General features: G+C 41.6%; 1 protein-coding gene across 12 annotated transcripts in view; it reads right to left on the bottom strand.

Annotated features, from left to right (window-relative positions):
• The window catches only part of HDAC4 (histone deacetylase 4), a 265,065-nt gene that overhangs the window by 161,219 nt on the left and 88,733 nt on the right, over positions 1-15,113 (bottom strand). For all 12 annotated transcript variants that reach the window (XM_074910181.1, XM_074910169.1, XM_074910173.1 and 9 more), the window contains one exon: positions 1,365-1,436. In XM_074910181.1, coding sequence (XP_074766282.1) covers positions 1,365-1,377 — 13 coding nt within the window. In that variant the 5' untranslated portion in view covers positions 1,378-1,436. The remainder of the gene's footprint in view (positions 1-1,364; positions 1,437-15,113) is intronic.

Here is a 15,113-nt window from a genome sequence, read left to right as displayed (position 1 = left end):
TAAAGCCCATCACATTCGCAATACTGACCACTGATCTGCTGACAGAAAAGAGGACTGTGACTCCTCTTGTGCAGAGCCACAAAATTCCATCTAGCACATGGATACGAAATGGGTAGTAAAAACTTTAAGTTGACCCGTGTTACCATGGTAGTCTTGAAATGAGAATCTTTCTCAGGGTTAGGAAAATATAATCTCCCTTACCTCATGGTTTGGAGCACACAGAGGGAAGAGAAATTTTGCAGAATCCAAAGCCAAGCACTCATACCTGCTAAATGAGGATCTCTTCCTTTCCTTCCACACAACAGTTCTACCTCTTTAAAAGTTTTCTTTGCCAGATATGCATTTAAATCCACAAAAATCTAGGTTAGGTCACAGTCCATTTTTTCCCTCCCTAATCTACTGAAGTTGTTTTGAATAAGCTTCGTTTACATTTTTCCGACTTGCATTACCAGAAGCGCTTAGATCTTCTGCAAGATCTCTTCCTTAATATAAAAGGACCTAAAGGCATTTTGGAAGCAACAGAGGAGGGAAAGTTGGGTTTTTGGAAACCTACCTGGTTTCCAAAGCTCCTGCCTGGAAAGTACATAATGCTTCGTATATCCTATCATTCCTAGTATAAATACTTCTGTCTGTTCGTACCTGGAAACAAAACACTTTTGGAAGAGAGAAGGGGGAAGACACAGAAGACAGCAGCAGATTGTTTTCCACAGCATTTCACGTATTATGACCAAAGCTCTGGTTTCCATCACTTGAAGTGCTTCAGTTGTGAACCATAAGATCTCTCTCAGTCCCATGAGGAGCAGACAAGACTCCAGGATAAACACTGTGGCTGCTATGCTTGCTTCATACCAGAAGGACAAGACCCAAGAGACACCATAGCAGGATCATTAGAAGAAGGAAGAAAAGCAAACAGCCTGGTGCCCACACAATACACTTTGATCAGTCGTGTTTGGCTCCTCATTTCAACACAAGGAGATTTCTCTTTAATGGGAGAAGCAACTCAAAAACCTACTTTTCTTTGCAGTGCTCCTTTTAGGCTGTGAAGACTCTAAGGTGCTGCTTTGTTCTGCTGTCCTCTCCTTTCTAAAGGCAGACAAGCAGCTTCAACCAGGCTAGGCTCTACTTAGCCCTCTGACAAGAGTGAGGGCTGAGCTATTTAAGACTCCCAAGGCTGCTGTGCTCCATCCTCCCTCCACTCCCAAATCCCACTCGCCCAGCCTGGGAAAGTAGATGTGTGCAAGTTCTAACACTTTTTTCCAGCATTTTACATTTGCATTCTGCTCTCCCACTTGCAAGATAGAGCTGCAGAATCTTTTACTGCATTCCCAGAATAGGAACAATATTTAATAAAAGTTTCTTCTTACCAGAGCTAGGCATGTGGTTCACTCTAGGTGGATTCAACAGCTCTACTGGCTGGTCTCTGCCAGAAAGCCCATCTGGAAAAAGGAAAAAAAAAATTTTTTTTTAAAAAAATCACATCAACTCTTTGGTTAACTGAGCTATTTTAGACATTCCAAGCATATTTTTTTAAAAAAAAAAAAAAACCTTACTAACCAATTATGAGTGTAAAACAGAAACCCACAAGTAGCACAGATCAATAGAAACAAGAACATTAACAGGACAGCTGCCTAACAACTGCTTACGCTAAAGCATAAAAGATACTGTATCCCGAATTATGCTCAGGTTTTCCCAGTCTTTAAATCCATAACTGGTACTAATCCCAATCCAAGGAAACAGGCACGTCAGTTTATAAACCTTACCATAGAACAACTAAATTGCAATTCATTCCTTGCTTGGAGAACTGAGTGAGCTAAGACAGAAACACAACCCTGTGAAGCAAAATTGAAGAATGGCTATAATATGCCAGGGAGATGTTAAGGAAAACTGACAAATCACTGCAGGAGATTAAAATGCATAGACATGCATAACAAGCTCCATTTTGCATAAGTTTGGATTTCAGAAAGGCATTAAAACATACTTTGTAAATGATATGCAGAAATCCATCTTGCTGAAGCAGTTCTCTATTTAAAATATTTCAAAGATTGTATCTTGCATTCAGGTTGAGTTAAAACAGAAGAACACAATACCTACTGCTGTAGACTGCCAGACCAGATTTTCTAGTCACCCATTCCCCTCCCATCTGCCCCCCCCTCAATAAAAGTTGAAGCAAAAAAAGCTAAATTATGTTTTCAGCACTTAGATTATGAATAATTGAATACAGAAAACTTATCTCAAACCTATTTGTTTCACTGTAAATATCTCCACCTTTGCCAGTTTTGTCTCACTTGCTCTCCTCTAACACCTTTCTGCACTCTGGGCTACATCACAGATATGATCAAGCCAAACCCTGTCTGAAGACATCAAAGAAGCCACCCCATCTCTTAGACAAAGCAAAGGACAGTATTATAAAAATGTTAAGAAGTCAGCAGAATGTTAAAAAACACACAAAATTAAATAAATTTTTTTTTTTTAAAAAATAATCACACTTTATTTTCTTCTCCCTGTTTTCTGCATTCCAGGTTTCTGGAGGGAACCTATCTGGGTCTTCTCTATCACTTGCATGAGTTTGCCTTCAGTGACCATACCAAGGATCAGTGCAGCCTCAGGCAATATGTCAATAAATTAAACTATAACCATGCTGAGTTCTTCTCAAACAAGTAATGCAGATTATTCACACTAACATTTTTGGCTTTGGGTTTGCTACTTCTAGAGCCAAGACAGTGGCTGGGCTTGCTGTTGCAGAGTAGCCAACCTACAGTGTTGTTGGGAATCTGATACTTGGCCAGCTGAGCTTCACCTACACGAGCAGCAGCAAATGGCAATAAATGAGGAGGCAAATGGGTTGAAGAGGTAGAGTGAAACATCACTATTTTAAATAACATTCAGACATTGTCCTCTACAGATGCACAATCCAGTGGTCAACTGCAGATCAAAGAGCCAAGTGGATTGCAAAAAAAATACGATCCTCGCTGGTTACTAAATGTCAGGTTTTACAGCCTTGTTTTTTTTACAAGATGGGCATTTGCTATCTCAGCCCTCATGAGTAATTTAATTCACTGGCAAACTGGAGCCCTACTTGCTGCTGAAACCTTTGCTACGTTTCTGTGCTGAACACACCAGCATTGCTCAGGGACCACAAGCAGCTCCCAAAACTCGTCTCTCCAGCCTGCCAGCGGCTTGAAGAAAAAAAATAATTAGGTCACTCTGCTGGGCTTGCCTAGCAACGAAGCAGCAGCCGCCCTGGTGTCCAGCCGGCACGGCACGCGTAGCCGCTCCGGCACACGCTGCGGCACAGCCGGAGCACGCGGCAGGGAGAGGCGAGGGGAGCCCCTGAGTCTTCCTGAGGAGTGGAATATTTTCAGCTTCTCCGCTGAGCCATTTCAGATGAAGATGTGCCTTCAGAGAAGGACCCAGCTATAAAGCAGAGCCCTCTATCAGCAGTCCAGGTGCTCCTTGAGACAAATCCGAGTCAATTTTGACAAAACCCCATTAGCACCGAGGCTGCTGGGAGCCAAGGTGTCCTTTCTCATGCTAAACCCAACAGTTCTGAACAAGTGATGTATTAAACCCACACCTCCAGTGGTACAAAGCTGCTGGCAGACAAGAACTGACAAAAGCCCACCTATTTCTAGCGTGAGTTCGCAGCACCAGTTATTTTGGCAGGTTCACTATGGACAGGCACCTGCATGAAGCCAGTAACCCAATTCAAAGCCAACCAAACTGATACAGGGCTTTTTATTTTGTCGTCCATGGACTTCCACCCACACTGTTGTGAATTTTCAGTCTCACCAGTGCATCAGAGATCACCAAAGTTAGATTTTTAAGACTTTTTTGTAAATTCTAAGAAATAAATATTTGCATTTTTCAACTAATCTATAAAAACCACCAACCAACACTCTTTAATCTTTGTTTCAAAATGAGTAATAGACTAATCACAGAAGAACATTTAAGAACATCTTTTAAAGCACTGACGCCTTAAACACTGGAAGTGAAACCAAACTGTGTCAGACTGAACTTCTGTATTTGCTGTATTGAGTGATTAAAAAAAATATATATCAGTAAAAAAAAAAAAAGAGGTGGCAGTTTATCAGGAGATACTTGTATAAGGCACCTCTTCTCCCAGGCTACTAGTATAGATAAAAAAAGGTTAAAGGTATAAAGGCACAAATCAGCACGTGACTTGCCTTCCCCTTGAGGAGCAAGCCATCTCACACCTCTCACACCCACCACACGAAGCCCACACACAGCAAATAATACACTACTTCTAGAAGTTGGTTACCTTAAGGAGACTTTTTTTAAAAAAAACTCTTTGGGTAGGTATATGCAGAGCATAATCATTCTACCCTTCTTGCTCCTGGTAACCTACCACCTTTTCTCCCAGCCCTCTGTATCCTACTCTCTCGTGCGACTTGCAGCTGGGTACCACAAGATGCGTCACCCTCTGGCTGCAGGTGAGGAGCCTGCATATCGAGGCAGGCCCATTCAGCCCCATCGGATGAGCTGGGATATGCCTTGGGCACCCCCACCTCTTGCTGGGGAGGGGTGAACACACAAGACTGTGGGTTGCTGCTCAGAGGCTGCAGTACCAATCACAGCTGGGGCACCAGGGAATAGTTTAGTCTGGAGACAAGGAGGCTGACGGGAGACCTCATGGCCCTCTACAACGCCCTGAAAGGAGGGTGCTGAGAGGAGGAGGATGAGTCTCTTTAACCAAGGAACAAGTGCCAGGACAAGAGGGAATGGCCTCAAGCTGCGCCAGGGCAGGGTCAGACTGGCTCTTAGGAAGCATTTCTTCCCAGAAGGGGTTGTTGGGCGTTGGAATGGGCTGCCCAGGGCAGGGGGGGAGTCCCCATCCCTGGAGGGGTTGAAGAGTCGGGTTGACCCAGCGCTGAGGGATCTGGTGGAGTTGGGAACGGTCAGTGGGAGGTTCGTGGCTGGACTGGAGGAGCTTAAGGGCTTTTCCAACCGAGATGATTCTGTGAATCCCCATGCTGTGGCTGCAGGCAGTAGTCCCACAGTGGGAACAAGCCTGGCATCTCCACAGTTAATATAGTGCTGAGAAGCAAAACAGTGTTGAAGACATTTCCATTTACACGCTTTCTAGCATCTACGAGGTTTGGGTTTGTTTTTTTTAGTTGAAGTAGCTGCAGACAACACATGTTCTGCTCTGTTGCTCCCCATACACACACCTTCTCTGTTGCTGCATGAGCAGCAGTTAAGAAGCCAGTACCTTGGGAGAGATTTCAAGCTCATTTTACACAACTACTATGCCTCACTGCAGAAGTGGCCTGTATTTAAGAGAGGCCTATGCTCTGTAACCAGACTCTCCAAGCTGGAACTCAAGTGGTGTCCTTTTCCCAGCAGCATCCCAACAACTGTAAGCCAAAGCCAAAAAACTCTTAGTCCAGATACCTCCATAAACGCAGGCAGACTCTTATCTGGTTTCAGATGCTACTTGCTATCAGGATACTGCAGGAGATTCCCCAAAATCAACACAATCCTACACCGGGTCAGGTACTTAGGATACAAGATACTCTTTTGTTCTGGATTGTGGTGGTTGCACAGTATCTGTATTACTCAAAGCTGTCACATTTTGTACCATTAATAAGCTTCACTCAACAGAAAACTGGGCATCTTAGACTCAAAAAACTTTGCTGCACATTCAGAGTTAGCTTGGCTTTTGAGCCCAAAAATGAAGGAAAAAACCCCCAGAACACAAATTTAGCCACTTGAAGCAGTTAAACATTCTTCTTGTCTCCTCAGTTTCCTACAAGGAGCTAAAGATGCTACAAGAAGCAAAGAAATCATTTAAGAGTCTAGATGATCAGTTTATTAGGAAATTTAAAATATCACTGCATTTAATGAAGCATCCTCTCTACTGCTACCACAATACTGACCAAAAAAACCTCCAAACCAAAGCCACAAAAAACCTTAAGCCTTCTGAAAGGAGCAGAAGAGTCCCTAACACCAGCCTGAAGGCAGGCTTTAAAATCCTAACTGCACTACATCAAGTTTTGATCAAGTACTAAAGCCCATACAACATCCAATATACCAAGATTCCTCCTTGTTCAGCAATACTGCTACCCACGAAAAAGTGCTTGCTTTGACAAACTCCTTCTCTCAAACAGATGAGCTAAACCAAAGTCAAACTTCAAAAGCATTATCTGTTAAAAAAATCCTGAGAACTGACCACTCAACGATGAAGGGATTCAGATTTCTAGGCTGTGATTATGTGCTCTAAATAACTTTAAAAGAGAAAAAAAATACCTTATGTTTGGCTTCACAGATCTTGTTGCATCATCACACTGAAGATAAACTGGTCACCTAAGGGGAACTAAGCCTCAAGAAAAGCATCCTTGATGCTATTGCTGCACTGGGTTTTCTTACCACTCTTACTAGAGGATCTCTCCTAAACCTACAGCTGTATAAGTGACCTTTGTGCAACAAGGGAAAAGCATGATGGTTTCTGCCAAAAATTAGAAAGCACTGAGAGAAAGAAGAGTCTGGGTTTGGAAATGACAAAATGAATACAATCAGCTTCCATTACCAAAAAAAAAGTTTTCCCCCCACCTCCCAGCTTTACAAACATTCAGCTCCAATTCTCTCCATGCTTGACCATGTACCTACAGAGAAAGCTTTGGCATTTACAAAACTAAGAGAAAAACACAGAAGATGCTAAAATTATCTGTGCCACACACAGCTCTATGTTTTTATCCCTCTTACCGCCTAGGATGGATCACAGGGGGTGCTTCTGCAGTTCCCAAACAGTGGACAGGGATGGGAAGCAGCTTGTCTTACTGTCACAACAGGCAAAGAAAGTGCAAAGAAGTCAAACCATGCAATCATGATTTGACTTTTAGAAGCCAGAAACCCTGGCTTGAATATTGTACTATTCAAGACAAATATTTACAAATACAAAGCATTTTTGAGCTCTCTACTAGCCAATTTTTTCCTAAGCTACTAAAAACAATTGTCAAGAAATTGCGCTCTTGAATTGGTTCTGTATGAATCAATCAGGGACAGCCACCCTGCAGGAAGGAAGACATGGATGGGCTGGAATGGTGGGCTAACAAGAACCTTATGAAGTTCAACAAGGTCAAACATAAGGTCTTACACCTGGGAATATATAATGCAGGACTGCAGCACAGGCTGGGATATACCTGGCCAGGGAGCAGCTCTGTGGAAAGGGACCTGGGGATCCTGGTGGGCAACAAGCTCAACATGAGTGAACAACATGCTGCTGCAGCACAGAAAGCCAACAGGATGCTGGGCTGCATCAACAAGGGCATCACCAGCAGAGATAAAGAAGTTATTAGCCCACTCAGCACTTGTCAGCGCCATGTTCCAGTATTTAAAGGGTGGCTACAAAAAAGATGGCGACTCCCTTTTTACAAGTAGTCACATGGAAAAGACGAGGGATGATGGGCAGAAGTTATTCCTGGGGAAATTCCAATTGGACACAGGAGGAAAATGACAACAACCAGCCACTGGAATAATCTCCCCAAGCAAGTGGTGGATTCCCCAACATTGGACAAAAGATTCAGCTCGACTCAGTGCTGGGCCGTCTTGTCTACACCGTGCTTTGGACCAGATGATCCTTGAGGTCCCTTCCAACCTGGTACTCTATGATTCTATGAATCAATCTAATGATTTCACCAAAAATAGCAGAAAAGTGCTGGGGTGAGTTGCTCCAGATGTATCAGGGAGGCTAAACTGCAGAATAACCCCAGGGTTGACATCAGCCAGCAATGAAATGATGCCTGCAGACTGTCCAGTCCAAGATGCTTGCAAGGGAAAGACAAACTACATGTCCATTGAGTCTGGAAGGAGGCAGACATCAGACTGTCTGATTTATGGCTTGAGTTAGAGAACATTTAGTGTAGCTTAATTTCCAGATGGGTGTTTCTACTCATTAATTAATAAGATGTAGCCATTATTCATTGATGAGAAATGGAACACTTTATTTTTATCCTAGTCTGTGCCAAAGAGTTGTTTAAGTTACTTTAAATATATAGCCAGGACAGGTTTGGAAGTAGCTGGGTTTGCAGGATTTAAACACATTGAAAATAAAAAAACAAAGACAAGATATCTACAGTACACTCCAGAATAAAACAGAAACATGTACACATAAAAACCTTTAGAAAAGATGAAGCTGCAAAACAAACATCATTTAAGGGAAACCAAAACAGACTAGGACAGGGAAGTACAGTTTTATTACTTTTTTTAAAAAAACTAAACAACAAAAAAAACAAACACCAAACACACAATAATGTTCACAAATAATGAACAAAACCAGAAGGTTGAAGCATACAGTCAGCTCTTACAGAAAACTGTAAGCGACCTTACTATAATTGACTCTGATGAGTTTAAAAATGCAGGGCAGAACTGGGAATTAGGAGGTTATTTAAATAGTTTTCCACGTATTCAGATCTTTCGACCTGATGCAAATCACCCTGGCCTACCTGAACTCCTTAAGTGATGAACAACCAACAATTATCTTTAAAGGACACCCAGAGTAGAGGAAAAGTCCTACAGAACTGTAGGAGTAAAACTTTAAGAAAGGCAGAGAAGAAAGGCAGAATCAAGAGGTATAGAAAATTGGCATTATTGTCTAGGATTTGATTTCCTGAAAGGACAATTTCAAGAGGCAGAACAAAAAAAAAACAGGTAACAGAAAAAGACAGATCAATGTGAAGTTGAAGGCAGAAAAATTACTTGTTTCTCTGTCAGTATGTCTGCCTGGCAAACAAAGTTTTGATTTTATTCAAGTTTTATTTTAAAAAACCCCACAAAACCAAAAAACCCACCAAAACACAACAATCCGCATTGAGAAGCTACATGGGGCAGATTAGTAAGAAAACCAGGCCTGAATTAATCACCCTAAACCAAGTGCACACCTGGTTTTAAAAGCCCACTCAAGCATCTGCTTCTGAATCTATATATCCAGCATGTTACCGTAGTTCACAATTCACTGGTAAGAGCAAGAAAAATGCATTTAAAACTCAGATGTGCCCTTACATCACAGGGATCTGCCTTTGGAGCACGAGATGCAGAATTCAACATCAAGTTTGAAAATGGATGGATGCAAGGTTCAATGACAAATGAGTAAAAGCCTACCATTTTAGTAGCAATGATTATTGTAAGAATAGTAGTCAAATGTACAATTACAAATGAGGAATACCTGGCAAATCAAGGATATAACATAAAAAGCCAAGGACTTTACGAAACTGAGGCATCCACCATTTGGTAATGGTGCAGAAGGCAAAAGTTCATTCCAGGATGCATTAGCAGGCACATCTGCAAGGCAAGGGAGGTCATTACTCAGGGATGTGACAGCCTCTGTGGCCAATGCACGGCCCTCAGTTTTAGATTCAACATTAGAAGACGAATTGTAGGCAATCAAGGAGAAACCTCCGAGAAAAGATTTTTTTAAAATGCAACAGAGAGTCTGCAGAACTCTGTACTTTTTCCAATGTCAGCCTATTCTCAGTTGAGGGAAGACAATACATTGGTTCTGCAACGTTTTCAGGATGAGCCAATTATCTGCTAATGCAGGGAGCTTAAGACCACTTGAGCAAATACATTTCTGGTCTTCTTTAGTCATATACTTTCTGGACAACACTTCACCACATATCAGCAATTGGTTATTTCTGAGAAGGCAGGGAATTATGCCTCTTCTAAGAAGCAAGTCCTAAAACCTAAGACCTTGCTGTTGAACTGCCAAATCCATGTCCTCCACACAAGGCAGCTACTGCCACTTGCCATTCACAGCTGCCTTTCCAAGCTGGTTTTGGGGTGGTCTTGGGACACAAACCGCAAAACCTCTGATGGACTCTACCATTCTCAGTAACATAGTAAGAACTAAAGCTTTTTGCTTACATATTTCCAGTTCCTACATAAGAAAAAAGAGTGCAGAGGAAAACCGTCGAGCAATAAGACATGCCAGTAAGACATCTGCAATAGTCCAAGCGACTGCTGACGAATTTGATAGTTGTTTCTTTGCAAACCACTACAAGGCAGTTACCAGATTATTTTGGCTATTTTTTTCCCCAGGAAGATACAGCTCAAAAGCTTGCCCCCATGCCTTCCCAGCCAAAATGGAAAGAAGCTTCAATTTCGCAATGCCCAATCAATAAAAAGCCTCAGGCAAAACCAGACAGCTGACAGTAAGCCCAGGATAAATAGCCAACAGTTGGCATCTGAGAGACTATCCCAACCACATCCTTTCCAGAACGTGCATCCACATTCAAAATTAAGCTTTCACTAAGGAAAGAAAGAAAGGGGATGTTTCTGGATCAATAACTCCTGTATTTGTAGTTGTCATCAAGCAATTACCTTGTTCTCTTCACTGTTTTCTAGTAAAACAGTTGTGAACTTGTCTCACAAAGAAAAGAAAGAGATCCATTCCTCTTCTCTCCAATCACGCCACCTTCCTATCTGCTTCACAGTACAACTGAAATACACTCAAACACAACGATAGTGCACTTCTCAAGAAAAGTCTGAGGACATAATCAGCCTCACAGACATCTTAACTCAAGAGATGAGCTAGCGCATGCTTGACCAGGGTTACCTTCAAAGCCTCTACAAAGAGGAGTGCTGGCAGGATCCACCTTCACTTCGTGTTGGGAGCAGGCTCTTGGAGCAAGCCCCTGTCTGCCCCACTCACCATACTCTTCCACATCCCCTATTTTTGGTTGCATCATGGAGCAGTCTGAGCACACAGACTGGATTTGGGGGGGGAATTCACCTCAAACACCCTCTGGTTCACCTAACACCCTCCAGCCTCGTGTCTGAGGGACTGGACAGAATGCAAACTTCAGAACAACCCTACACAGTGTCTATACCTCATCAGCATCATTTGCTATGTCCCACACACTGATCTTCTGCATATTACTTGCCATCGCTGTCACAAACTGTCCCTTTTATCTTCCCCTTCCCCCAGCTCCTTCCCTCTGATTAAGGCTGCTAGTGATCTGCAAGCCAGTGTAAACCTCACCCCTTGTCATGAGGCTGCTGTCAGCAGCTTACAAGGAGGTACTCGCTGTGAAAAGCGAGCGCTCCTCACTCTTACTGGCACTGCCCAGGCAGTTATGCGCCGTCTCTGTTACATGTGTAAGCCCACAGCAATTTCATGGACCCCTTCCAGGCCCAAGAACATCTAGTTTTTTCCCCCACTATCAGTACATATGTACCACAGTCAATCTACAAAAAGTATCTTGCATTTTATACACAAGTTGAGGGGTTGTTTTGCTGAACAATGTGCAAACAGTATTTATCTGTGTTACTTCTTGGCAGGATTTGGGGTGGGTGAGTGGGTAATTCTGGTCAACTGTATTGCCGTATTTCTAAAACCAGACCATGCACTAACCTTGTAGCCTTTGGATACCAGGCAGCTAAAACAGGATCACTGAGAAATAAAAGTCTCTGTCCTTGACCATTAAGCACAGTCCACTAAAACATCCTAACTTGCATATTAACAGCTATGGCGTATAAGAACAAGTTAAAATATTGGTAATGAGAATAGTAATTATCATGGACGTATTATTTATTTGTCTACTCATTCAAAATTTACAGAGGGGAAAAAAAAAGTCTTCAACATTTACAAGAAAGCAATTAAGGCAGCAAATGGATTATTTCTCTTTAAACCTATGAGAAAATGCTCAGTGCATATTTCCTCTCTAATTTGTCTGCACTCAAGAATCTATTTTTGGAAGTCTCCCTAGACTGTATTGTAGCACCACATGTACTGTAATGGCATTTTAATTAGCCCAGAGAGCTGGAAGATGCACTATGCATCCGAAAGAGAAGCAGCCTAACAAAATGAGAGCATCCTTCTCTTCCCTTCTTTGAGATTTACAGCAGCTATCAAGTCGAAATACCAATTACGGTTTCAATTGGAATCGACTGCAACTGCTATAAAAATCCAGTGCATCGCAATAGCCTACAGAATTCAACAAAAACAAATGTAATATTTAAGCACTATTTACTCATACTTTAAAGGTGGATGGCAAAAATAAAATGCTGCAGATATCCACAGGCAGAACAGGGGATGGTGAGGATATAATTTAAAAATATTTATTAGAGATGGGCTCTGAATATCTTGGTTTTTAGCTTGCAAGTATAATCAAGAAAACGCCCATTTAGATGAAAGCTAATCTAATCCTGTTTATATGGGGTTGTTCTAGGGGTTTCTTTAATTATTATTATTACTACTACTACATCATCTAATATCCAAGTTAGCCACCTTCCATTGCCAGCGAGTGACATAATGCATAAAACATCATCAGCATGGTCTTGTCTATATTTAATTTGCTATAATTCTGACTTCTTTCTTTTGATGAATTAGAAACTAGGTCAGGCTGACATTCATCTCATTTACAGAAGAGGTTGACATATCTGGAATTGTAAACCTTCTTCATGCCCATAACAATACTGATTACTCCAGAGACATTCATGGGTCCAGATGTCAGAAGGAGCGTTTCACTGAAGCCAGCAGCAGACCACAGCACTGGGCAAGAACTATGATGGGTTTCAAGCTTTCTTTAGCATTATCATCCACGTGACTATTTCACAAGAGTTAGAAGATAACAAGGCATTATGTGTACAAGAGCTTCGTACTGCTTTCCCACCCAGAACCTAGTAAAGATAAATCCAGCAGATCCCACTTTGGTTCAAGGTAAAAATAACACTCAGCAACAGTTAATAAGAAAAGCAACCTTTTTTATATTATCAGAAGTTACTCTAGAAGCCAAATACACAAGATGCATTAAAAGTGGAAATGTTGTGGTCCTCAAAGTGTTTATTGCTTAATATCCAAATGACAATATATTACTTTTCAAATGCCAAACCATAGAAGCATTGTGTTCTACTTCCTATGCCATTATTTTCCTTTATTCTTTGCAGTGGGAGGCTAACTCAACTCCTACTAAACATGACAATCTTCACTCTCTTCAGCAAACTCTGATGACTTCATCTGCACAAAATTTGAAAGAGATGTCATTTTAGAAATCCACGATAATAAAATAACCCTTTACGTATAAATGCAAATAATCTAAAGCCTGTGGTAACCTATCCGTTAGATCAACCAGATAAAGCTCACTGAAAATGGTCTGACATAATTACAGCAAAAAAGAAACAGCTAGCCATTTCAGTAGACTTGCTTCTCCCTTCGGGCAAGGAAAGTCAGAACCCCCCTACAGCCAGCCTTTCCACCATCCCCCAGACAGACAAAGCATGAAGTGAGGAAAAAATAAAATACAACAGAAAGAATTACCACATTAAAGAAACAGCATGTATAGCACACTTTTGATGTGTATTTTTCCTTTTAAGACAAAAATAACCATATTTAATGTTGTTTTTCATTCCATTCTTCTGAAACAAGTTTCAAAATCATCTCATTTGGTAAACAGAAGATAACCACAAAGTCCAATTACAGGCAAGCTTCAGCACGCACTTGCAGTAGAAGCAAAATAAGTGTCCTTCGTCCTGATCACTTGTCACACCTTGGTAGCCTCAGAGATTGCTCAGCCTTACTCAAGCAAGATGGAAAACCAAGAAATACACCTGCTGCCATTCAATGACAAACACCTACCTAGCAAATGCAGCCTGCCACAAAGGTGTGCTTAACACCAGCATCTCAACCATTCCTGAACATGCTCTGACACCTGAAGTAGGAGCCAGCTTGGGCTCCATTTGAGAGCTCCAACACCCAGGGGCTATCTCAAGCCCCAACAGCACAGCCCAGGGTTTCCACCACATGGAGAACAAAACATCATTGTGTCCCTGCCTCCCCAGAGTGCTGGGCAACTCAGGGTGGGGTCTGTAGGATCCTCCTGTGTCCTGATGTTCTAAAACCATCTCCGATGGAGATGCTGCATGCAGAACCAAGCTGGTACTTTGCACAGCACTTTGCCATTATCCCAGCCCTACCCAATAGAACATCAATGACTATCAACACCAGGCAGCAGGAAAATCATCCCAGTCTTCCTATTCCTGATATAATACCAACCATTATCTATCAGCTTTAGGTAGTCTGTCTATAATATCTTCCATGTCAATTAATGTACAGATTTCTAAAATTTGGACTTCAGATATTTTTAAATCCCAGAGAAGGGGGAAAAAAAAAAAAAAAAAAAAGACTACCATTTCAAAGCATCTAAAAGTAGACTCCACTTTCACAGACTTGGTGGAACAGCAATTTCTCTGCTTGCAATGAAGAAGACGAGACTACACTGTTTATTACTATAAATATATTCACAGATATTTTCCCTGGCACGAAGCACTTCAATTTTAAAGGCAAGAGATTCATCAACTCTTATGGATAGATTCATCCTTACTGCTTTTATTCTGTCAGTGAGCACACGCTCCTGGCAAGAGTGGAGGAGGGTGCAATCTGCCACCATCTGCAGGGTGCTATCCATCTGAAAAGGTGACTGTCCTCAAGAAATTAGCATAGTCCAAGCATTAAACTTAACTCTGGAATATTATGTTCAACCAACACTCTTTCAAGAGCCATTCTGCAAAATGTTCCTGTTCCCTGATAAGGGCATGGTAGGTTTTTTTAGAAGTTTTAACGTAGCCTTTTATCAAAAGTGAATAAAACTTTCCATCCTTCTTGATATGTGAATGGGGTAAAGCCAGTATTCCATAATCACAGATAAATATTTCTACAGGAGATCAGTATTATCAATGTGAGGTGCTTAATCTGCTGAGACAGATCCCATGAACTTCATCACACTAAAAAAAGCAAACTCCACAGGACTCCCTTGGCATTCAGCAGGAGAGGTGCTGCTGGCACCCGGCCATTTCACAATCACGGACTATTCAGAACACATGAATTCACATTTGATAGCTACAAATTCACAGATATAATGTCACTTTAATCAAAACTAATATTAAAAACTGATTGGTGATACAAAAATGAAGTGAGGAAAGAAAAAAACCCCTTGAAATTATCTGCAATTGTCAGCAGAAGGAGACCTACAGAAGCACATTTTAAAGGCAGGAGAGAAGGTTCAATAACCTGCTTAATTTTCCCTTCTCTCCGGTTGAATTAACTGTCAGGAAGAAATCCAGCTAAAAGATAGCCTGGCTCTTCTACAGCTTCAAACAAG

This window comes from Athene noctua, chromosome 7 (assembly GCF_965140245.1).
Source record: "Athene noctua chromosome 7, bAthNoc1.hap1.1, whole genome shotgun sequence".
NCBI classification, from domain to species: Eukaryota; Metazoa; Chordata; class Aves; order Strigiformes; family Strigidae; genus Athene; species Athene noctua.
Note: the sequence above shows the minus strand (reverse complement) of the source record. Positions and strands in the feature narration are given on the sequence as shown.